The sequence below is a fragment of the Pristis pectinata genome, chromosome 35, assembly GCF_009764475.1.
Source record: "Pristis pectinata isolate sPriPec2 chromosome 35, sPriPec2.1.pri, whole genome shotgun sequence".
NCBI lineage: Eukaryota > Metazoa > Chordata > Chondrichthyes > Rhinopristiformes > Pristidae > Pristis > Pristis pectinata.
The window spans coordinates 3,108,638-3,134,614 of record NC_067439.1 but is presented as its reverse complement, the minus strand read 5'-3'; the positions used below and the strand labels follow the sequence as shown (position 1 = coordinate 3,134,614).

General features: G+C 42.1%; 2 protein-coding genes across 2 annotated transcripts in view; one reads left to right on the top strand and one right to left on the bottom strand.

Annotated features, from left to right (window-relative positions):
• The first annotated feature begins 326 nt into the window (after positions 1 to 326).
• Positions 327 to 10,391, top strand: alkbh6 (alkB homolog 6). Its single transcript, XM_052044349.1, has 7 exons — positions 327 to 441; positions 2,075 to 2,211; positions 4,752 to 4,820; positions 5,272 to 5,332; positions 5,880 to 6,031; positions 6,773 to 6,883; positions 9,437 to 10,391. Exons 2-7 carry the CDS (start codon positions 2,158 to 2,160, stop codon positions 9,707 to 9,709), a joined length of 720 nt encoding a protein of 239 aa, XP_051900309.1. The 5' UTR covers positions 327 to 441; positions 2,075 to 2,157; the 3' UTR covers positions 9,710 to 10,391.
• A 3,551-nt stretch (positions 10,392 to 13,942) lies between these two features.
• The window catches only part of LOC127586235 (uncharacterized), a 38,935-nt gene continuing 26,900 nt past the window's right edge, over positions 13,943 to 25,977 (bottom strand). The window contains exons 16-18 of the mRNA XM_052044037.1: positions 24,288 to 24,475; positions 19,921 to 20,062; positions 13,943 to 16,200 (exon numbers count right to left, since the gene is read on the bottom strand). Of these exons, the coding sequence (XP_051899997.1) occupies positions 16,019 to 16,200; positions 19,921 to 20,062; positions 24,288 to 24,475 (512 nt within the window). The 3' untranslated portion in view covers positions 13,943 to 16,018. The remainder of the gene's footprint in view (positions 16,201 to 19,920; positions 20,063 to 24,287; positions 24,476 to 25,977) is intronic.

Below are 25,977 nucleotides of genomic sequence, written 5' to 3'. Positions count from 1 at the left end.
CCTTTTGTTTTAACATCATACCTGATTACTCTATATTCATTCATTTTTAACCAACTCACGTCTGGAGGTTAATAAAATGAGTTACCGTTTTTGTTATAATTTCGGTGACGGTACATTCAGGTGGAATTGCAGCCTACTCATCATCCTTGATAGGGGGCAGCAGTGTTTCTGAATTGAGTTGTTGCCTCTTGCCACTGTTCGTACCTTGTTGGTCATAGGAAAGCAAATCCCGCCTACTGATCTTCATCCGATTGGTTACAGTAACAGCCAGTGAGCCACGATCTACAAGGTGATTGGAGCAGATCGTTCGACAATCAACTTATGGGGGCCGGCGTCACCTTTTGCTTCAGTGGCGGCCCGCTCATGTCCTTCTAATATTATTTAACGCGGGTAGCCTTTGGTTAAAATTTCGAAAACTTCAATTTACTGTGCAACTACAAGGTTTGTGGCGATCAAAGCTTCGTCGAACTCGTTACCGAATGTTCCGCGAACATTCGCGGTCCCGCTCACAATCCTCCAATCACATATCTCGTTGTAATCTCTCCCTCCTTGTTGCCGGATTCCCACTCAGCACCTGCCATTAAACCTCGCCCAACGATTCGACAGTCGCAGCTTCGCCTCCGTTTGCGTCCCCGCCTTCGGGTTCGGCTGGCTCGCCGCCCGTCCCGAACCGCGTCGTCATCGCCGATTCACCAATCGCCTTGCCCCGACTGACCCGCCAATCAGGGCCTCGCCAATCCTCCAATGATAGCTCGCCTTTCCGCCTCGCGCTCTCAGTTCCTCCAATCAGGGCTTTCCCTTTTTTCCCGCTCTCAGGCGTCGCCTCGTGCTTCTGCCGTTGGTCTTTGAATGGGCCGATTGTCCGTCGTCAAACTCCGTCCAACGGGATAATGGAGCTGTCATTATGATTATATATACACACACATATATAATTTATAATATATATAATATATATGTAGTAATATCATATATATAACCTTCTCCATGGATTGTCACCTTGTCGTGGTGGAGAAGCTTGTGTGGTCCTGAGCATGCCAAGAGCGATGCCGGCTGGAGCTATAGTCCTGGTAGCACCACCCATGACGGTAAGGTCGACGGTGGGGTCCCTGACAAAGAACCATCCAACCAAGACCTCAACGGTGGAAAAAGCGGAAGAAGTTACTTCGAACTCAATTGCTATGAAGGCAGCAACAAGTCCATCAGCTCCAATCGTTGTGTTTCCATGCCATTGGAATCAGTTGTTGATTTGTGAAGTATCGTGTGCTTTTTGTAGTGCAACATCAGTACACGTTAAACAAATACGCACAGGCGTCTTCGTCTGTGGGCTAAGAGAGGCAGCAACAACCAAAGTCCGAGTCTCCGTCTGGAACTACCTGTCCTGAATGTGGAAGAACTTTCAGAGCCAGATTGGACTCGTAAGCCACTATGAGAGCCCAGAAGTCAGATACAAAGACAGGAAACAAAGACCCATCAATCCTCGACCTCGAGTGATCAGCCACGAAGACGAGTGATATATTGTCATTATATATACTATAGTAGATAATCAAGTCATAGCAGCACGGAAGCAAGGAACCTTGCGGACCAAATAGTCCATGCTGACAAGCTTTCCATCAGAGCTAGAGACAGCACACGAAGGTGCTGGGGGAGCTCAAGGCAGTGCAAGCTTGTGGAGGAAATGGAAAAGGTCATATTGTCCACATAATCGAGTGAAGACCCTTCATCTGGACGGTTCCTGATGGAGGGTCTCGACCTGAAACATCATGGTCAAGTCATAGTGTTCTTCAGTGTCCATAAGTAAGACTTGTTGCAGTTCACTGGACTAGAGTGTATTGCACAGTACTTAGAACATTATGTGGTGAAGAAAAGAGCAATAATAGATGAAAGTTTAAAAAAAAGTTACAGGTGCCAGAAATCTGAAATAAACAAAAAAAGTGCTCAAAGCTTTCAGTAGGTAAGACAGCATCTGTGAAAGAGAAACAGAGTAAATATTTCAGATCCAAGACTCTTCATCAGAGATATTTTTGTGAAATAATTCAACCATTAGGTTTAATTATTTCCTGTTACTAACATGTAGGTACACTTCAGCGACTGATAACCCTGACAAGTGTTCTACCCGCTTCGAAGAACGGATGTTACATTCATCAGTTTGAGCTTGCCATGGATGCTCAGAACTGTGGTCCTTGTGAGCTGGAACTCTACCGTGTGGATCAGGTAAATTAGTGCCTAAGATTTGATGAGAGGTGGTGAGAGCTGCTCACCTGCTGGTCTCAATAGATATATTAAATATGTATTTGGCCTTATTCTCATTGTTTGGTGGTGAATTCACTGCACTCGCGTTCAGTGTTGTTTCTTTATCGCATCCTGCATAAGGGAATAATGGTGTTTACTTGGATTTTCAGAAGCCCTTTGACAAGGTACCGCACTTGAGGTTGCTAAACAAGATAGGAGCCCATGGTATTACAGGAAAGGTACTAGCACGGATAGAAGATTGGCTGACTGGCAGAAGGCAAAGAGTGGGAATAAAGGGGGCCTTTCCTGGTTGGCTGCCGGTGACTGGTGGTGTTCCCCAGGGGTCGGTGTTGGGTCCACTACTTCTCACGTTGTATATTAATGATCTGGATGATGGAATTGATGGCTTTGTGGCCAAGTTTGTGGATGATGCAAAGATAGGTGGAGGTGCAGATAATGTTAAGGAAGCAGGGAGTCTGCAGAAGGACTTGGACAGGTTGAGAAAATGGGCAAAGAAGTGGCAGATTGAATACAGCGTAGGGAAGTGTATGGTCATGCACTTTGGTAGAAAGAATAAAGGTGTACACGGGGAGTGAATTCAGAAATCAGAGGTACAAAGGGACTTGGGAGTCCTAGTGCAGGATTCCCTAAAGGTTAACTTTCAGGTTGAGTCCGTAGTAAGGAAGGCAAATGCAATGTTAGCATTCATTTTGAGATGGCTAAAATATAAAAGCAAGGATGTAATGCTGAGGCTTTATAAGGCGTTGGTCAGACCACCTTTGGAGTATTGTGAGCAGTTTTGGGCCCCATATCTAAGGAAGAATGTGCTGGCATTGGAGAGGGTTCAGAGGAAGTTTACAGGAATGATCCCAGGAATGAATGGGTTAAGGTAGGAGGAGCATTTGATGGTTCTGGGCCTGTACTCACTGGAGTTTAGAAGGATGAGGGGGGATCTCATTGAAACCTACCAAATATTGAAAGGCCTGGATAGAGTGGACGTGGAGAGGATGTTTCCAATAGTGGGAGAGTCTAGGACCAGAGGGCACAGCCTCAGAATAGAAGGATGTCCCTTTAAAATAGAAATAAGGAGGAATTTCTTTCACCAGAATCTGTGGAATTCATTGCCACAGACAGCTGTGAAGGCCAAGTCATTGGGTATATTTAAAGTGGAGGTTGATTGGTTCTTGATTAGTAAGGGTGACAAAGGTTACGGGGAGAAGGCAGGAGAATGGGGCTGAGAGGGAAAAATAAGTCAGCCATGATCGAATAGCAGAGCAGACTTGAAGGGCCGTATGGCCAAATTCTGCTCCTATGTCTTATGGAATGCAGGAAAGGTAAGTTCATTCCACTTTCCATCTTGTGATTGAAAGAATCCTATGAAAATAGAATTGTGGTTTTATGCTTCGAGTTATAGAGAGAGAAAGCACAGAAATAGGCCCTTTGGTCCACCAAGTCTCTGCTGATTATTAATCACCCATTTACACTAATCCGGCATTAATCCCATTTTTTAAATTCTCGCCACATTCTCATTCACTTCCCCCAGATACTACCACACACCTACACACTAGAGTAATTTATAGTGGCCAATTAACTCTCAACCCACACATAGAGGAAACTCATGCAGTCGCAGGGAGAACGTGTAAACTCCACACAAACAGCTCTTGAGGTCAGGATTGAACCCAGATCTCTGGCACTGTGAGGCAGCAACTCTACTAGCTGCACCACTCTGTTGCCCAAATGGCTTTTCTCTCTTTGAATCAGAACCTGGGGTGCACTTTTCAACTATTCATCTGACACAGAGTGGTGCTTTAAAGGAGAAATATTTTGATTTTCCATAAAATCACTAACATAGAAGCTTTATTATTATGTGAACTACAGTGTGGTTCAAGGATTCAGCCAACCACTAACTTTTACATGCAACTAAGGATGAGTAGCAAATGTAACAATGCAGTCTCATCACACTGTATGAACAAATATAAAACCGCATCTTGTGATCAAATTAATAATTGCTACTAATTTACATTAGTTTACCAAACTTAAATACTGATCCATGATGCATTCAGAAATATTATTTGTTCAAGTTTGTAATCATTTTCATTATTCTTTGCTAATCCATTTCCTTTATCTGCATTATGTGTAGCAGTTAGCGTAACGCTATTACAGTGCCAGTGACCCGGGTTCAATTCCGGCTGCTGTCTGTAAGGAGTTTGTACGTTCTCCCCATGCCAGCGTGGGTTTTCTCTGGGTGCTCCGGTTTCCTCCCACATTCCAAAGACGTACGGGTTAGGAAGTTGTGGGCAAGCTATGTTGGCGCTGGAAGTGTGGCAACGCTTTCAGGCTGCCCCCAGAACACTCTACGCAAAAGATGCATTTCACTGTGTGTTTCAATGTACGTGTGACTAATAAAGATATCTTATACATATTTTGTATGAGACTCAATGTATTCAAAGTGATACCCTCGCTCTAATGCTAATTATGAAATAGTGCATCATTACTAAACTATTGCTTTATGTTCCTTTTAGGCTCCAGCAACTGTATATTACATCCCCAACTTTATTACTGTGTCAGAAGAAAACTATCTTCTGCAGCAGGTATGCCACTGCACTTGAATTCCACAGTAATAACCAATTCAGAGAGAAAATGCAGCGAGCCTTGTTTACAGCTCCATCCTTAATTAGGTAGCTTTGATTTTCATTTGGTTTCTGGAAGCAGCATAACTCTTACCTACTCTTGGATACATGAACCAAGAGCGCCCTCTAGTTCCTCAAACCGGGGGCTGTTCTTCGGGCATATAGCAGCTGACCTTGGATGCTTGACCTACATTTGCTTCCTTGCAAGAGAAGCCTATCTCCCAGCATAGACACCAAAAATAGGATGGGAAGGAATCTTTAAGACAAATTTTTATTGACCAAGAGTACAATAGCTTCTGATCAAGAGCTTCTTGCATTGAGATATTTTTAGTCTCAAATTATTTTGACTTCTTCACATGCATTTTTTTACTATTATGTTTTTCGTCATTTCACAGATTGTTTTTTTTTTCAGGTTTATAATTCACCCAAACCCAAATGGACTCAGTTGTCAGGAAGAAGGCTACAGAACTGGGGTAAGGGAAGACCTGAGTGATGGGAGTATAATCTTTCCCTGATTGAATATGTACATGGGTGGATTATTGAGAGAGATGTTGCTATAATAAAGTTGAATGAATTATCCCATATTCAGGCTAACAACCAGAAGGAAATACTTGCAGTTATAATTGCACTTTTCAGGATTGCCAGTATGTTCATCATTAAATTTGTATAGAAGGATCTCGCATAAATGTCAAAAATTCTCACCCAGTTTAATCTACATATGACTCCAAATCTATCAATGTGGTTGATTCTTTACTGCCTCCTCAGTTCAGAGACAATTAGAGATTGTCTCTGAAAAAATAAATGTATCTCATGAAAAAATAATAATCTTTGAGTTAGGATGCATTGTTCATGCCGTTCCAAATTTCCCTCCCATCACTTGGACCCTAAACTGATGATAATGGTGCAGTAGATCCCACAACTCTATGGAGAGTTGTTGGGAGGAGGAGGAGAATAAGTAAATAGAGCTTGAAGTTGGAACCGTTGTGGTTCTCATCAATTAATTTTCCTTATCGCCTGCAGGTGGTTTACCTCACCCAAAGGGCATGCTCACTGAGAAGCTACCCGATTGGCTGGAGAAGTATACCAAGAAAATCTCATCCATGCAACTTTTTGCAGAGAAAGTCGCTAACCACGTTTTGGTTAATGAATACAATCCTGGTGAAGGAATAATGGTACTGGTATAACTGCAAAATCAACCTATCCATTAATTATTTAATATGCTTTTCATTTTAATTATTGCAAAACTATAAATTGATATTGCCAGATAACAGACTTCGAGAATATAAGTAGCACTAATGGGAATCTAGCACCTATTCTTTATCACTTTCATGCTCTTGTGTTTGCTTCTAACTCCTTGTATGTTTTCTCTATTTATTTCTGCTATGCTTTCTTTCCACTTTGCTTTCTGGTCTCTCCTTTGTGCATCCTAGATTCACTGTTTCATTCTCTGTTTCCTTTTACGTCCTCTTTGCAACTCTCCCCTTTTAGTCAGCTTCTTTTCCCTTAGCTTAATTGTAAAGTAATTGGGAAATGAAAGGGCTATATAAATATAAATTACTGCTGTATTTCTCTTGCGCTCTCTTCCCCACTCTCGTTTTTTCTCTCTCTTTACTCCTCTTTCTCCTTTACATTTTACCACTTCCACCCCTCTTTCCTATCCCTAACTTCTGGGTTAAAATTCATGGCTCACCAAAATGAAGCAATATTAAATGCACAATTATATACTAAAGTTAGCCTTAATTATATCATTTGTGAATAACATGGCATATTTTTCTACATTAACTGTTACTAATACATGGATTATATTTTACGTATATTTATTTATATCTAAATTCTTGTAGTGGTAGATGTTCATAATAATCCTCGTTTTTGTTATTGAGTTGTTAAGTGAAATGAGTTTTTTGTCCTTGTAGCCTCATGAGGATGGACCTCTGTACTTTCCAACTGTGACCACCATAAGCCTTGGCTCTCATACGCTATTAGATTTCTATCATCCCATTAAAAGAGAGAATGAAAAGGGAGAGGTTAGTATCTTTTATCTTTATCTTTATTTTTTGCCATGTCATGTTTATACTGCTGAAGCTTTTTTCAATGTTTCATCTCACATGGATTTGACACAATGTCAAGAGTGTTTTTGGAAGTTCAGAGACATGAGTGGGTGAACCACTCAATTCCTAGAATTGTCCAAGTTTACTTATGAGTGTACAATTATAAAGCTTTATTTAATTATGAAATTGACAATGAAGAAATAGGCTTGTTATGGCACTTTTGGTGTCATCCATTCAATCTGTACTGTGTGCAACATAACTCAGCAGTTACCATGATAGGGGAGAGAGAAAGGACTTCCCAGTACCACCGGTGATATATTTAATGATGATGCTATTTGCATCAGGGCAACCACCTCGGCTTTAAAAGGGTGATTCCTTAGGCTGCTGTATTAGGTAAAGCCCTGCTGTTTATTTAGGTTTGTAGGGGCAATGTTCGATGCTGGCAAGAATTGGATGTGCCTGAAAACTTCATGGGTAAAGTGAATTCAGAATGTAACTTGCATAGTTGAAAGTGGTGCCAAACTACACCGAGTCTAGGTATCAGCCTGATTAGATACGCACCATTTCTCAGTGACACAAATAAGTGAACCACTCAGTTTTTAGAACAGTCCAAGCTTACCAGTGAAGGTGCAATTATGAAGGTGAATTATAAAACTGACAATAAAGAAGCAAATCATTATGGCAGTTTGGGTGTCCACTTTTCATTCAACTGGTACTTTGTACCTTTTCACTCTCCTTTTCTCATCCTTCAAATACTTGCTCAGTTCCTTTTTACAATATTTGCCTCAACAGCCAGTGATTGTTAAAAAAAAAACCCTTTCTAGAAATTTGATTGTATTGTGCTACATTTTTGTGCATTACATCATTTAGTTTTAATGAAAGGATAATAGGGGACACTGTGAGCTTAACAAAGTCCAGGACTTTCCTTCTGGGTCCTCCATGCTGCTGATAATACATAGAGGAACCTGACATATGCAGTGATGTCAAACAACAGGCAACACTGGATGTCACTTCAGTTTTCATCTATGCATGCATGGCCCCCATGTGGCATAGGTCCCAGCCTATGGATCTGGGGGTGTTGGGAACCCACCTCAGGTAAGTCCCCTTTAATTAATGTATTTTACCCAGATCTGCCAGAAGCACCGGACCGCATCCCTCTATCATGACCCACCTCAAGAGAGGATAGGGGGAGGAGTTTGAGGAAAGTAGGGAAGTGGCAAAGGCAACTAACTTTGTAGTCAAGGAGTTATTCATTATTTATTGGCGAGGAAACAATATGGTATCCAACTTGCACTGCGTTCCAGAGCCAACATTGGTTGTGAGATGGAGGCATAAACAGATGGAGGAACAGGTTTGCTAAGGGCCAAGGTGAAGAAGTGGCAGATCAGGAATTACTATGCTCCATTACTAATTAGCTCATCTTGCCACATAATCCTATCTAAACCCTATATGAAATTCCAAGCAGACTTGATGGATAGAAATCAGAAGCAAGAACGCTGCATGAATTAGGAATTGAATCTGAGATCCATCTGATCTGTAGAAGTTTTGGATAAAATCACATGCACCATTTGATGAAAGTAAAAACAGACAGCTATCTCATTTATACAGGGTAGTCTACTTTCAGAAATCTTGATTTGTTTTTTAGATGGCTACAGCCAAGCAATCTTACAAGGTGGGGAAGTGCTGGATGGCTATCCTAACCCAATGAACGTCGCCGCCGAGTCCACTCCTAACCTCACTATTTTGTTCACACAAGCAATGTACAGCTCTGCAATGATCAGGAATCTTGGTTCACCATTTTCCAAATGAAGCATCCCTGTTCAGATCATTGTCCTGAGCTCTTTGCCATTCCCTTCTCCAAACATCTTTACTTAAAACATAGGATTAGAATCCAGTGTGATGTTCCAGATGGATTTGTCCATCTACTTGGGAACTGGTCTCAAGCATGAATTGTCCACTTTGATGAAGTGTTGGACTGCTGTAGATATTGGTTGAGCCAGGAACGTATCACTGAGAGAGAAGATTGGATTATAGATTTCCGATAAAGACAGAGGAAGGATCTTGCATCAGAAAAACAAGAAGTACTATCAGTTTGGGAAGAGCTAAAAACTAGCAAGGGGGAGAAGACCAGGAAGTGATCTCATTGAATGACGAAATTTTTACACAGCTTAATAGGTTGAATGCAGGGATGATGTTTCCCATGGCTGGGGTGTCCAGTACTATAGGTCACAGTTTCAAAATAAGGGTCAGGACTGAGCTGAGAAGGAATTTCATCACCTGTTTGGAATTCTCTAGCTAAGAAGGTTGTAAAATTATTAAATACCTTCAAGACAGATCCATTTTTTTTGAATGTTAAGGAAATTGAGATGGGTAGTACAGGAAAATGATGCTATGATCTTATTGAATAATTTAGCAGGCACAAGGAACTGAAGGCTTACTCTTCCTTCTATTTCTTATGTAGCATTTGGGGAAAATAGATGCATTTGTTTTGAATTGGATATTAAATAATTCTTGTCCCACCTTTTCCAGATTGCTTTTCCTCAAACTGAAGAGAATCGCTACATTTTATCTTTGCTGCTTGAACCACGTAGCCTCCTAGTGCTGAAAGATGACATGTACTTGAAATATCTGCATGGAATCAGGCCTATGTCAGAAGATATTATCACAGAGAAGGTTGCAAACCTGAAATCGTGCAACTCAAAACTTGGGTCCGTTTTAACGAGAACTACAAGAGTATCTCTGACTATTCGTCACGTGCCAAAAGTTTTAAAAACTACCATACTACTAGGGAGGAAAAAATAAGAGAGCTTTTTCTTTAAAATAACTTGGGGTTCCAGTTTCTGCACAACTTATTGTCTCCTTTCCCATCCTTCCTGCCTGAACATTTCTCATGTACACCAAGAGACAAATGCTGTCAATTTTTCCATTACGAAACAAGTTCAGGCTGGATCTGTTGTGATTTTTACTCAATGTCCACACACATACAGTTTGCAATGGAGGTCATCGTAAGGCGAGCAGGAACAGAAACAGGCTTTTCTCTTCTTTCCCACCCCTACCTTCACACTCCATTGCCCCTGGTTATAGTCCAGCGGAGCCAGTTATTGTACCAATGCTGATACTTGAACTAGAATCAGCAAGCTCTATATAAACTAGAATTAAATCTGAATCATCACTGAGCTATGCAAGTAAAATCCACACCTGGCATGTGACTTGCTTGTTATACAGTGGGACTGTAGAGCTGTCCCAGTCTTCCGAGTTGTTAAAATCACTGGATAAATTTAAATATCCTTTCCATAATGCTACTGTGCACAATAGCCTCTCCTGAAGTACGTACCAGCTAGTCCACTGTGATTTAGTAAATTATTGAAAGAAATGACTTCTCCTATGTATTGACTAAAGAAATGTTGTTTGTCTGTGGTCACGAACATTGACAGAATAGGTTTTATTTATTCATTGTAATGAGTAAATATGCATCACCACTTTATTGAAGTTTCTTTTAAATGGTGTTTCCCATCATGATTTATAACTCTCTTTTAAGCATTAGTAGATTTTCAGCTAAAGCAGAAGAATCTCCCGTGCCATTGCTGCCATGGGAACACTTGATGTTATCGCTGTGTGACAAAATAGGAAAGTATGACCATCATTTTGAGTGTGAAATTTAAAGAATGTTTTAATAAAGAATATTCTAACTGCTAATTCAATATAAAAGGAACAATGAACAGCATGATGATCACAATGTGATATTTTAGTAATGATTACACAGATGGATTGGACATATCCTCTGGTTGCTGAATAGGTAACTCAAGATGTAGGATTATTTTTATGCGGATTTCACAAATATGTACTGAGGGCCACATCTGTGTCTCAATGACTTAGGAGCTGTTGGAAATATGGGAAGAGGTTACATACAATCATTTACTACTTAATAGGCAATGGAACAAAATGCGGAACAATTCAATCAGCCACTTCATACAATTCAAGCTTCATTTCCTTGGTAGGTAGCTCCAGATGTTAAGTATATCTCATTTGTATCCCATCGAATCAGTTAGATTTACTTAATTTTCAAGTCAAGTCGAGTTTATGGTCAAGTGCACAAGTACAGTGAGGTACAGGCACAATGAAAAACTTGCAGCAGCATCAGGCACGTAGGTACAGACAACAACACAGAGTATAAATTATACAAGACAGTAAAGAGAGAGAGAAAAAAGACTGCAACAAGACCGTAGTGCAAAAAAAAAGACAATTAGAGACCATGGTAGTGCGAGAGGTGGTCTGTAGTGTTCCGTTGCTGAGGTAGGGTTAGGGTTGTGCAGGTCGGTTCAAGAACATGATGGTTGTGGGTAAGTAGCTGTTCCTGAACCTGGTGGTGTGGGACTTCAGGCTTCTTTAGTTGTTTCTAATTGAAAATGCAGTTCAGCACCAATTCACAAGGAAAGAGGAAGCACGAGGGAGGACATGTTGGAATCTGGAGCAACACAAAAGTCGCTGGAGGAACTCAGTGGGTCAAGGCAACATCTATGGAAGGAAGTGGACAGTCGACATTTCGGGTCGAGACCCTTCATCTGGACTGGAAAGAAAGGGAAAGAAAAAGGTGGGGGTGGGGGGAGACGTGGAGCACAAGCTGGCAGGTGATGGGTAGATCCAGGTGAGAGGGCAGATAAGGGCAGGAATGGTGTCAGAAGCTGGGTGGTGATGGGTGGAAGTGACAAAGGGCTGAAGATGATGGAATGTGATAGACGACAGTGGAGCATGGAATAAAGGGGAGGGAATGGGTGGGAACCAGTGGGAGGAGTATGAGGGTGATGGGCAGGTGGGGGGGGGGAGAGATGGGGTGATGGAAGAGTCACAGAGAGAAAGCAAATCTTTTTATCACTCCCAATAAATGTGACATATTCAATAATTTTTAAAAAGTTTTATTCACATGTATGTTCATAACCATAGAAGTGGGAATTATTCTGAGAGCAGTCAGCAATATTGGAAATCACATTCTTTATAATGCAGACTGAGACGTACTCAGACTGGCAATGCAAAATTACATGAGCAAGTACTGTGAGCACTAATAGATGGGACATCATATGGCTGTGTGACATATATATCTTTATGCATCTCTCCATACAACTTTAAACACGTCACCATGTGTGGTGAACAACTAAACAATTGCCCCATCCAGGAGATAGATTACACAATCAGATCACAGCTGGACTCAGCAAGGGAAAGAAAACAAGTTGGGTTCCTCTTTTTGTTTGCTGCCCAAAGGTCGGTTCTGGAAACCATCTGTGTGTGATTTTTTGGAAGAACAACAACCAAGTTAGATAAGCTTATGGTCTTTGTAACATACTGGGTGTTTAGCACATTTTTTGTGCCTAATGCACATACTGCTTCAAAACAAGTAGATTACACTAACATTCTATTACTTGTGAAATAGCACCTATCATGAAATTGTACCATATACTATTCACATTAGCACACCTGACATCAGATATACATTTAATGTTACAATCCATATATGCAGTGCAGATTTCTGCCATTACAGTTGGACCATAGAGGTACAACCTCGGACCTTTGAACAATAGGCTCAATTCAACTAGGAAAATGTCATGCTGCGGCTAAACTCCAGTAATCCAGCACCCTTGAGATCTTGGTGGTGGCTAACTAGCAGATTTTTCAGACAACAGTACATTACTAACATTAATATACCAAAAAACTTTCAATTCATTCTTTTTAGATGTTACACAGTGGTATCAATTTTCCAGTGAACCAGATGAGTTTGGAGGAAGACACAAGAGATTGCAGATGCTGGAATCTGGAGCAAGACACAAATCGCTGGAGGAACAAATTGCTATCCAGATGAAGGGTCTCAATCCAAAAAGTCGACTGTCCATTTTCCTCCACAGTTGCTGCCTGACCTGCTGAGTTCCATATCCGACATCTCTCTCCCCCTTTCTGGACCTCACTGTCTCCATCTCTGAGGCAGATTGACCACAGACAGCTTTTACAAACCCACTGACTCCCACAGTTACATTCACTACACCTCTTCCCACCCCGTCACTTGCAAGGATGCTGTCCCCTTCCCCCAGTTCTTCTGCCTCTGCTGCATCTGTTTCCAGGGCTTTCCATTCCAGGACATCAGTGATGTTCTCTTTTTTCAGTAAACAGTGTTTCCCTTCCACCACCATCAATGCAGCTCTCTCCCACATCTCCTCCATTTCCCACACATCTGCCCTCACCCCATCCCTTCCCCTGACATAACAGGGACAGGGTTCCCCTTGTCCTCACCTACCACCCCCCATGAGCCTCCGCATCCAACACATCATTCTCCGCAACTTCCACCACCTCCAACGGGATCCCACCACCAGGCACCTTCCCCTCCCCCCCTCCACTTTCCACAGGAATTGCTCTCTCCATGACTCCATTCTCCACTCATCCCTCCCCATTGATGACCCTCCCGACACATATTCTGCAACTGTACAAAGTGTTACACCTGTCCTTACACCTCCTCCCTCACCACCATTCAGGGCCTTAGACAGTCCTTCCAGGTGAGGCAGTGCTTCACCTGTGAAGCTGAGGGTGTCATTTATTGCATCCAGTGCTCCAGGTGCAGCCTCCTCTACATCAGTGAGACCCAACGCAGACTGGGTGACCGCTTCGTCGAGCACCTTCGCTCTGTCCGCCGCAAAAGCAAGGATCTCCCGGTGGCCACCCACTTCAATTGCATATCCCACTCCCATACTGACATGTCTATCCACGGCCTCCTCTACTGCCACGTACAGGCCAGATACAGGTTGGAGGAACAGCACCTCATATTCCGCCTCGGTAGTCTCCAACCTGACGACCTCAATGATTTCTCTAACTTCCGGTAACCCCTCCCACCCTTCCCCTCCCCCATTTGTTTTCCCTCATTCCAGTCTCCCTCTCACCCCTTCTCTTTCCCCTCCCTGCCCCCATGACCTGCCCATCTATTCCCCACCTCCTCCACTTTATTCCATGATCTACTCTTCTACTGGATTCCTTCTTCTTCAGCCCTTTGCCTCTTCTACCTATCACCTCTCAGCTCATTACATCACTCCCTTTCATCCTCCCTCCCCCACCCACCTACCTTCCCCCTCTCACCTGGACTCACCTATCACCTGCCAGCCTGTGCTCCTCCCCCTCCCCTGGCCTTCTTATTCTGGGTTTTGCCCTCTTCCAGTCCTGATGAAGGGTCTCAACCAGAAATGTCAACTGTTTTGTTTCCCTCCATAGATGCTGCCTGACCTGCTGAGTTCCTCCAGTATTTTGTGTGTGTTGCTGAGTTCCTCCAGCACTTTGTGAGTTTAAAAGGAGCATAGGAACAGGGCCCCAGATTGTTTAAAGTGAGTGTGGGAACTGAGCCTGGTGCCAATTGCCAAACTATTGGGATTTCCAAATAATGGGTAAGCAAATTATCAGTTTTACCATACTTGTTGCTTTGTTCGTGATTTGAAAGGACAGAGTTTAACTCAGGTCTCAAGTAACTCAATCTTCATGAACCATCACTATAGTCACCTAATCCCACGTCTTGCTACAAAGCTTCAGATGAGGACCACATCTCAACTGTGGTCCTCATCTGAAGCTCTGTGGCAATATATGTGTGTGGAACATACCGTAGAGTGCCCATCAGGTTCCCTAGACTTGGTGCCAGACTGCAGCTTACTGGGCCCTGTGATACCCACCCCTTTGATCAAATCTGCTCATTTCTTACACAGCCAGTTTCTGAGGTGCCCCTCCCCATCCTACAGCGACACTTGGTGCTGTTTCTGCTTCATCTCTTCATGGAGAGCAAACTTACATTTACCGAATGGTGAAGATGAAGAATATTGAGTACACTTTTCATTCATGTCGCATTCAAGCCTGGAGTGTGTGGGTGGTGGAGGGTTTACAACATTAATGGGTTGCAATAGGAGGTATTGGAGGAGTGTGTGTGTGTGTGTGTGTGTGTGTGTGCAGATAATGTAAATCTAAAATAATGAAAAATGCTGGAAACTCTCAGCAGCTGAGAATAGAAACAGTTGCAGTCTGACTGCATGGGGAGTGTGCCTTTAAGGGTTGATGGCCCCCTGGAATTGGAGAACAAATGGCAATTCAGGGATTCTGGTCCCCTTTTAAGACATGACTCTCTGTACAAGTCATCCTTACAGTCTTTTTCTTAATAAAGATGGCTTTTGGCCAATTTTTGTTTTCAGATGAACAAACTGAGTGTTGGTCCTAAATTCAGCACCCATTTAATATACCAAAATGTGGTGAAATTCACCTCCTAGGCAATCTTATGTGGTCTGCTGCCTCTTCACCTCAGAACACCAGCTCTGATGAAGGGTTTCGCCCCGAAACGTCGACAGTTTATTTCCCTCCACAGATGCTGCCTGAAATGCTGAGTTCCTCCAGCATTTTGTGTGCATTGCTCCAGATTCGAGCATCTGCAGAATCTCTTGTATCTCCAGTCTGAGGGTCTGGACCTGTGTTCTATGAGCCTGACTGGAACACATTTCAAGTTTAGATGTCAAGCTGTTTCACCACTACATGTACCCAGGTTCCCACAACTTAGTTCCCTATCCTCCCTCCACCTCCCCTATGACCATCTGAATATATGGCTCCTTTGGCTTGAAGCAGCCATATAGAAGAACACTAAACTGAATCATCCTCTGAAGATGGAATCAAACCTCTTGTATAGGAGCTGCACTCATTAGGTATGTGACAAGTGATCCCACTGTTGGCTCAAGTTGTTATAAGAATGAATTGACTTCCATCTTGGGAGCGATGAGGCATCAGAGGAATTGAATCAAGGAGTAAACAAAATGTGGATTTTACTTTCAGCATCAAGCAGCACCTAGAGAAGATTAAGAAAAATTGAAGAGGAATCTAATAAAATTGTCAGTAATAAAATCAGTCAAGATATGCAATTACATTGACACTTGAACACCTTTGTTAGGTACATTTACAACTAATAATCATTGTTAAAAGGCACTAATTCTGGATAGTGAAGCTCAGACTGTAGCCAGAATGAGTAAATGTGAAATAAACAATGTTAAAGGTGGACAAGAAATCAAATAATTTTTAACATCAAGTGCTAAAACTTCATGAGATGTTCCAAGTGATTTAGCGAGAAACAGCACAGAATTCGTACACGTGGGGAACAACCAGAATACCACTTGCAACTGGTGAGATATCGATATCCTTGCAATCAATAACAGGTTTGAAGACAAAGTTCTGCAGCAGAGTGGTCAAAAAGAGGAAAAGTTCCGTGCGAGCCAAGGATTCTCCCAGACACATTCTCTTCCCTGTAAAAGCACAGAGATGTTCTTGAACAAAATTCTGTAAAGAATATCTACAGCATTCACCACTTGATTACTTAAAATACACTTCATTATTGGAGACTGATTTTCCAGTCCTCTGGCTATTCTGGGCAAGTTTGGTACTTAAAATTCAACAAACAGTTTTGGCATGATAATATCCACAATGGGTTGAGGGCAAAGTTGATCCAACACTTCCTTGGTCCAAACCACTGAAACACTTTTGTTTGAGTGTGATATTTATTTTCATTATACACACAAGACAGTAAGTCAGAATAAATCAAAGTGTATCTAAAGTAAACGAGTCTGCAGCCTCTTGCTTCTTTACTTTAATCATTTTCAATCGCTGATTTGTATCTACAATGTGGACTGAATTGAAAAATGCCAATTTCACATCAGTTTAATCCAGTTGCCGGTTTGAAGGAAGGGGTTAAGATTTAATTTTTTTTTGTTGTTGTTTGTTTGGAGGATAAAAGAACATGAACAAGAATCAGGAGCAGGAGGTCACCTGGCTCTTTGGGTCTGCTGTGCCATTTATCAAGATCGGGGCTGATCCTCCACCTCAGCATTATGCTTCTGAATTTCCCCATTTCCCTTGATTCCCTTAATATCAAGAAACCTGTGATCCCAGTTTTGGATGAATTCTGTGATTGGGCCTCCCTAAAGGATTCCAAAGATTATCTATCCTCTTACTCTTATATCCAAGTCCTCTTACAATAATAGCCAACATACCACTTTCCCCTCCTATTTGCAACACCTACATGCAGGCTTTGTACAAGGACACCCAGGTCCCATTGAACATCAACATTTTCCAACTTGTCACCATTTATGAAGCGTTCTGCTTTACTGTTGTTTTGTGCACACTAAAATGAAAAAAATCACATTTTCCCCCACATTATGTTCAATTTGCCATATTCTTGCCCACTCACTTAGCTTGTCTAATCTTCATTACACACAATCCTGTCTAGTTTTGTATCACCAGCAAACATAGAAATATGACGTTTGGTTCCGTCAGCCAAAACGTTAGATTGTGAATAGTTGGGGCCCCAGGCACCAATCCCATAGAAAGACCCATTCATTCACACTCTTAGCTTTGTCTGTTCTCCAATTCTACGTGCCCTTTTTTCAACAACGTCGTGTGTGGGACCTTATGAAAAGCATTCTGAAATCTAAATACATGACATCCATTTGTTATCTATTCTACTAGACTCATCCTTGAAGAACTCCAATAGATTAATGAAACTTGATTTCCCTTTCATATATCTATGCTGATTCTGTACAATCCCATTATCATGCAGGTGTTCTATTATCATATCCTTTCAGTATCGATTTCAGCATATTCCCTACTATTGGGCATTAGGTTGATAGTTTCCAGCTGTCTTTCCTTCCCGTGATAAATGAGGTGGGAGGACGGTTCACATTTGTTATTGTCCCATCTACAGGAACCATTCCAGAATCTGAAGAGCTTTGAAAGAAGATAGCCAATGCATCCACTATGTCTTTAGCCACTTGTTTCAAACCTCTGATGTAGATTATCAAGCCCTTTTTTTTTATTAATACCTTTTGCACTGTACCCCTGGGTCTCCACAATTTCTGGGAGTTTGTGCCTTCTTCCATAAAAAAATGGTAGATAAATTAAACAATTACTTTCTGTAATTTCCTTATTCCCCATTATAAATCCTCTCATCTCTCTCTGTAAAGATGCCCACGTTTGCTTTCACTAATCTTTTTCTCTTTACATACTGATAGAGCTTTTTATGTTTCTCACAGGTCACTTTTGTATTCTAATTTGGTCTTTCTTTATCCTTCTAAAAGTTCTAAATTCTAAAACTTCAGATTTCTGAACGGACCATGAACACCACCTCGCTATTCCTCTTTTGCACTATTTATTTTAGTAACTTATAGTAAATTTTTGTGTCTTGCACTGTACTGTTGCCGCAAAACAACAAATTTCACAACATCTGTCAGTGATAATAAACTTGATTCTGATGCTTCCAGTCCTCAAACCTACTGCTAATTATCAGGTCTATTGCCATTTATGTATTTTGTTAACCTCTTTCTTCACCTCAATATGCACTTTAATTTCTCCTGTTATATCAGAATCAGGTTTATTATCACTGACAGATGTTGTGAAGTTTGTCGTTTTGCGGCAGCAGTGCAGTGCAAGACATAAAGACATAAAAATTATTAAAAGTTACAAAAATAAATAAATAGTGAAAAAGAGGAATGTTTTCATGGGTTCATGGACCGTTCAGAAATCTGATGGCAGAGGGGAAGAAGCTGTTTCTGAAACGTTGAGTGTGGGTCTTCAGGTTCCCCAATGGTAGTAATGTGAAGAGGGCATGTCCCGGGTGGTTAGAGTCCTTAATGATGGGTGCCACCTTCTTGAGGCACCGCCTCTTGAAGATGGACTTGATGGTGGGGAGGGTTGTGCCTGCGATGGAGCTGACTGAGTCTACAACCCTCTGCAGCCTCTTGCGATTCTCGATCGGCCACCTTTCCTGCTGTATTTTGTACTTTAAGGGAAATTATTTTTGCAAATTATGTTAATTTTCTTTAAATATTACTCATTACCTGTCCATTGTTATATTTAAGTGCAGTTCCGCAATCAACCACAGGCAACTTGCCCCTCACACCTTTGTAGTTTTCTTTGTTTAACTTCATGACTTGAGTTTTGTATTGTACTACATCACTTTCAACTTGATATAAAACTCTATCATATTATGATCACTCTTCCCTAAAGGCCTTTTTTTTTAAAGACACAAGAGACGGTAGATACTGGAATCTGAAGCAATAAACGAGATGCTGGAAGAACTCAGCAGGTCAGGCACCAAAACATCAACTGTCCATTTCCCTCCACAGATGCTGCCTGACCCACTGAGTTCCTCCAGCAGTTTGTTTGTTGCCTTTTCTTTTATATAAATAGTCCATCTCTGGTTGCCATTGAATTGAATAGCTTACTAGCTATGGGTCAGAATCATATTTAGGCCACACTGGGTTGCTGTACCAGATTTCTGTCCCCCACCCGCACGCCCCCCCCAACTAAAAAGGAATTCATAGAAACATAGAAAACCTACAGCACAATACAAGCCCCTTGGCCCACAAAGTTGTGCCAAACATGTCCCTACCTTAGAAATTACTAGGCTTACCCATAGCCCTCTATTTTTCTAAGCTCCATGTACCTATCCAAAAGTCTCTTAAAAGACCCTATCGTGTCCGCCTCCACCACCGTTGCCGGCAGCCCATTCCATGTACTCACCATTCTGAGTAAAAAAACTTACCCCTGATATCTCCTCTGTACCTACTCCCCAGCACCTTAAACCTGTGTCCCCTTGTGGCCACCATTTCAGCCCTGGGAAAAAGCCTCTGACTATCCACATGATCAATGCCTCTTATCATTTTATACACCTCTGTCAGGTCATCTCTCATCCTCCGTCATGAACCAGATCATTTCTTAAAACAATCTGGTCATTTCATGATCAGCATTATTGGACTAGCTCTTTTAAAATTCCAGATTTATTTAATTGAATTTAAATTCTGCTGCTCTCATGGTAGGATTCAAACTCAAATTCCAGATCAATAGCCGAGACCCCCAGCTGCTAGTCCAGTAACATAACCAATATATTCTGCTCCTGTATCATAGATTTATTCTGTATCAACCTTGCGCTGGGTGATCAGGTAGACAGAAAAGGCAATAGAAGTGTGTACCTGCAGAGAATGCCAGGAAATTTTCACTCCTTTTGAAGCATCCATTTTCATCAAGGAAATGGTTTGGATTAAACGATTCTGGTGTCTCCCAGTGGCTGCTATCTTTCAGGACAGAGGAGAGTACAGGAATCACAAACGTGCCCTAAATACAGAAGTAAGTTCAGACAAGGAAGTGAGCAAAAATTATATTAGTTGCACAAAGTAGAATGTATTACAATGCACTAAAATAATTACAGATGATGTTAATACATCCCAAGAAAGATTTATTGCACTGGTTATTGTGGTATTAGACCATAAGACAAAGGAGCAGAAGTCAGCCATTCGGTCCATCGAGTCTGCTCTGCCATTCTATCATGAGCTGATCCATTTTCCCATTTAGCCCCACTCCCCTGCCTTCTCACCATAAACTTTGATACCTATCAATCTCTGCCTTAAGTACACCCAAAGACTTTGCCTCCACAGCCGCCCGTGGTAACAAATTCCACAGATTCACCACCCTCTGGCTAAAGAAATTTCTTCGCATCTGTTCTGAATGGGCGCCCTTCAATCCTGAAGTCGTGCCCGCTTGTACTAGGCTCCCCTACCATGGGAAACAACTTTGCCACATCTACTCTGTCCAGGCCTTTTAACATTTGAAATGTTTCTATGAGGTCCCCCCTCATTCTTCTGAACTCCAAGGAGTACAGCCCAAGAGCTGTCAAACATTCCTCATATGTTAACCCTCTCATTCCTGGAATCATTCTGTTGAATCTTCTCTGAACCATCTCCAACGTCAGCACATCCTTTCTTAAACTGATTCTTGGCACCCAGAATGTAACACATTCAATCACTGATCTGGACTGAAACCTTACCTCATTAGATCGGTAATGGAGATATTAAATTGGACTTCACCATTGGCTAATGAAAGAAAGGAAATGTCAGCTACACCTGCCATTCCAAATCAGCTTCCAGGAAAACCTGTAGAGTGAGCTAGGGATGTTGTGCAAAGGTTAGAGAAATCTTCACTGGGATGCCTTTCACTGTTGAATAACCAGCATAATCCATACATGGGCCCAACACGTTGATGCAATCAAAAAGACGACATGCCAGCAGCTCTACTTTGTTAGGAGTTCAAGGAGATTTGGTATGTCACCAAAGGCTCTTACAAATTTCTATAGATGTACAGTGGAGAGCATTCTGACTGGTTGCATCACCGCCTGGTATGGAGGCTCCAATGTACAGGATCACAAGAGGCTGCAGAGGGTTGTAGATTCAGCCAGCTCCATCATGGGCGCTACCCTCCCCACCATTGAGGACATCCTCAAGAGGCGGTGCCTTAAGAAGGCGGCATCCGTCACTAAAGACCCTCACCATCCAGGACATGCCCTCTTCTCGTTACTGCCATCAGGGAGAAGACTCACACTCAACGATTCAGAAACAGCTTCTTCCCCTCTGCCATCAGATTTCTGAATGGTGCATGAACAGTACCTCGTTATTCTTTTTTTTGCACTATTTAGTTTTGTAACTTTTAGTAATTTTATGCCTTTGCACTGTACTGCTGCCGAAAAATAACAAATTTCACGTCATCTGTCAGTGATAATAAATGTGATTCTGATTCTACATGGTAAATGCCCACATGCATGATATACTCGATGAAAGTCAGCATCTTCAGTTAACTGGTGAGAAATTAGATTGAATCTATTAAAAATGACTGGTCATATCAGATGAAACCCAGGAAGTTATTAGAACCATAGAACACTACAGCACCGATAGTCCCATTGACCTGCACCCAGTCCATAACTCTTCAGACCTCTCCCATCCATGTATCTATACAACTTATTCTTAAAACCTAAGATTGAGCCCGCATTTACCACGTCAGACGGCAGCTCATTCCACACTCCAACCACTCTCTGAGTGAAGAAGTTCCCCCTAATGTTCCCCCTAAACCTTTCCCCTTTCACCCTAAAGCCATGTCCTCTCATCCTTATCTCTCCTAATCTAGGTGGAAAGAGCCTGCTCGCATTTACTCTGTCTATACCCCTCATAATTTTGTAAACCTCTATCATATCTCCCCTCATTCTTCTACGCTCCAAGGAATAAAGTCCTAACCTGTTCAAGCTTTCCCTGAAACTCAACTCCTGAAGACCCAGCAACATTCTAGTAAATCTCCTCTGCATTCTTTCAATCTTACTGATATCCTTCCTATAGTTAGGTGACCAGAAACTGCACACAATACTCCAAATTTGGCCTCACCAATGTCTTATACAACCTCACCATAATATCCAACTCCTATACTCAATACTTTGATTTATGAAAGCCAGGATGCCAAAAGCCTTCTTTACAACCCTGTCTACCTGTGACGCCACTTTCAGGGGATTATGTATCTGAACTCCCCGATTCCTTTGTTCCTCCGCACTCCTCAGTGCCCTACCATTTACTGTGTACGTCCTACCTTGATTTGTCCTTCCAAAATGCAACACCTCACACTTGTCTGCATTAAATCCCATCTGCCATCTTCTGGCCCATTTTTCCAGTTGGTCCAGATCCCTCTGCAAGCTTTGAAAGCCTTCCTCACTGTCCACAATGCCTCCAATCTTAGTGTCATCAGCAAACTTGCTGATCCAATTTACCACATTATCATCTAGATCATTGATATAGACAACAAACAACAATGAACCCAGCACAGATCCCTGAGGCACACCACTAGCCACAGGCCTCCAGTCTGAGCAACAATCATCCACTACCACTCTGTCTTCCCCCACACAGCCAATTTTGAATCCAGTTTACAACCTCTCCGTGGATACCTAATGTCTAAACCTTCTGAACTAATCTCCCATGTGAGACCTTGTCAAGGGCCTTACTAAAGTCCATACAGACAATATCCACAGCCTTTCCTTCATCTACTTTCTTGGTAACCTCCTCGAAAAACTCTACAAGAATTCGTTAAACACGATCTACCACGCACAAAACATGCTGACTATCCCTAATCAGCCCTTGGCTGTCCAGATACTCGTATATCTGATCTCTCAGAACACCTATCCAATAATTTACCAATAAGTTATATTTGAAAAACCATCTGATTGTGTAGCTCATTATTCACCTTTTTTGAATGATATATTGAGGCAACTTTAACTTCTATGCCCTGATAAGTATTGAGGCACTACCAACTCCTCGGTGTAGAACACTATGGAGTTCCATAACTCTCCCACATCCTTACCACTTCTTCTAGTTGAAGGTTTCTATGTGACTCAGTAGGCCATGCCTCTAGCTCAGGTGTTGATTCAAGCTCTGTTCCAGAGAAGTTTGAGACTCTGTCTAGACTGACATCCTAATGCTTTACTGAGGCTGAATTAATCAAATCTCATTGCTCCTCTGCCAACACTAGAGATCCAGTGGTTTTATTCAACTAGGAGCAGGGACTTAAAATAGCACGGAAACAGGCCCTTCAGCCCATCTCCTCCACGCCAACCATGGTGCCCACCAAGCTAGTCCCATTTGCTCATGTTTGGCCCATATCCCTCTAAACCCCTCCTATTTGTGTACTTATTCATATGTTTTTTTTTCATGTTATTATTGTACCTGTCTCAACTACTTCCTCTGGCAGCTCGTTCCATATATGCACCACCCTGTGCTGAAGAAGCTGCCCCTCAGGTCCCTTTTAATCTTTCCCTTCTTAACATAAGCCTATGCCCTCCAGCTTTTAGTTCCCCTTCCCTGAGAAAAAGACTGTCTGCATTCACCCTATCTATGGCCCTGATGACTTTATAAACACCTCTAAGGTCAACCCTCGGTCTCCAAGTCGATATATCGCTGAACCTCATGTATGACAGCATCAGTGTATGGCATTTTTGCTCGATCCTCAAGTCCTAGCCTGTCCAACCTCTCCCTATAACTCAAGTCTCTTGAGTCCTGGCAGCATTCTCGTAAATCTCTGCACTCTTTCCACCTTAATGATTTCTTTCCTATAACAGGGTGACCAAAGCTGTGCACAATATTCTAAGTGCTGTCTCACCGACATCTTGTACAACTGTAATAGTGTCCAACTCCTATATTCAGTGCCCTGCCTGATGAAGGCCAGCGTGCCAAACACCTCCTTCACCACCCTGTCTACCTGTGACGCCATTTTCAGCGAGCTATGCACTTGTACTCCTAGGTCCCTCTGTTCCACAACACTCTCTGGGGCCCTACCATTCATTGTGTAACCTGAGGCCCTGGAGATTATTTCTACTTCAACACCAAACACCAGTAGCAGAGGAGCTAGGCCTTTACTTCGTTCTGTTTTCTGAACCACAGAATGGCTGACATTTTTCTCTCAATTGCAATGGTTATGCAATTTCTGGTTTGAGGTTACAAGAAACAATACAAGAGCAACAGCGTTTGATTCTGACCTTGGGTACCAAATGTCCTCGGAATTCCACATCCCTTGTTGCCATGTGTGGAAGATTCATGGGAACAATGTCAATATATCGCTGAACCTCATGTATGACAGCATCAGTGTATGGCATTTTTGCTCGATCCTCAATTGCAGGTCTTCGATTAGATCCAATCACCTCATCAATCTCGCGATGAATTTTCTCTGGGAGAAGAAAATAAGCAGTGTAAAATTTCATTTAACATATTTAGTCTACAAACATTTTCCAACTCCTCATATATTCATCAATATTATATCATCTGATTACTCATTTAAACAATCGTCTTTCCCAATCTCAAGGGTTTATATTCAAGACTGGTGGAAAGTGAGATAATTTGAGTTGATGATTTCATATGCAGCGTGAAAGGCCCCTGCCCAAGAGTAGTACCAGGGCCCTGAAAGCTGACAAAGTGTAGGTGTAATATAAATTGAGATGAAATCTCTCAACAAGTGGAGTATTTTCAAGTTGGGAGGATCAAGAAAGGGAAGAGGGAAAATTCAGAGCAGCAGAGACCAAAGTAGTATCAATGAGAGAGGTGATACAACAGGCAATGAAGAAGAAAGTTGAGAACTAGAGGTAAAACAGAAACAGGCAGTCAGATCATTGGGTTTTTCTTGCATCTATATAGGAATGTGAGTGCACCAATTTGAGACCCTGCAGATGTAAAAAAGGACTCAAGTAGAACTGATAGATTTTATAAGTTGACTTGTTGAGAAAAGCAGCGTAATTTGACAGCATTCACATCCATCTGCTGCCTTGGTTGTTCTTGGTGGTTGAGGTCACAGACTTTGGAGATGTTGTCACAGCAGCTTCAACAAGGAACTGCAGTGCATTCTGTGGATGGCACTCAGTGGATTCATGGTAAAGAGACTAATGTTTAGGGTGAGAAGTGAGTGAAATCTTTATGGTGGTGGATAGGATGCCAACATGCCAGCTGCTTTGTACTCAAGTGTCAAGGTTCTTCAGTGTTGTTAAAGATGCACAAGAGTTTCCCCATTATACTCCTGTCATGCCCAATAGATGACAGAAAGGTTTAGGGAAACCAGGAGGTGAGCCACTTGCCGCAGGATATCCAACCTCATACCTGCTCTTGTAACTACAGTATTTACGAAGCTGGACCAATTGACCGAGGTTGTTAATGGTTTGGGGTTGGCCATGAAACATCAAGTCTTTAGACTCTTGTTGGATGCGTCACTGTCCAGTATGCACATTGTGTATGTTGCTTGCCACTTATCAGCCCATGACCGAATACTATTTGGGTCTTCTTCAGGCAGGCATGGACGGCTTCATTGTTTGAGGAATTGCAAATGGCGATGGACATTGTAAAACCATCAGTGAACACTCCCACTCCTGATCTAGGTAATGGAATGAAGGTTTGGCAGCAAAGAAAAAGAAAATTTTCTCAGGAGGCAGATTTAGCAATGGAGATTTCAATGTGGACGGAACAGGGAGTGATGCCCAAAACACCACAAAGCAGCTTATTTGGCCCTAAATGGACAGTCTTTGAGAAAGTGATGTGTATTGAGAAATGGTTTATTCAGGAATGTTTCTGAGGCTTTGCTTGACACATTTTGGGATGAGAGACCAGATGAAGCTTCACTGAGCAACTGGCTGCGCTCTCGACAATGTGAGCTCACTGGGACATCTAAAAAGGGATTATGTTGCA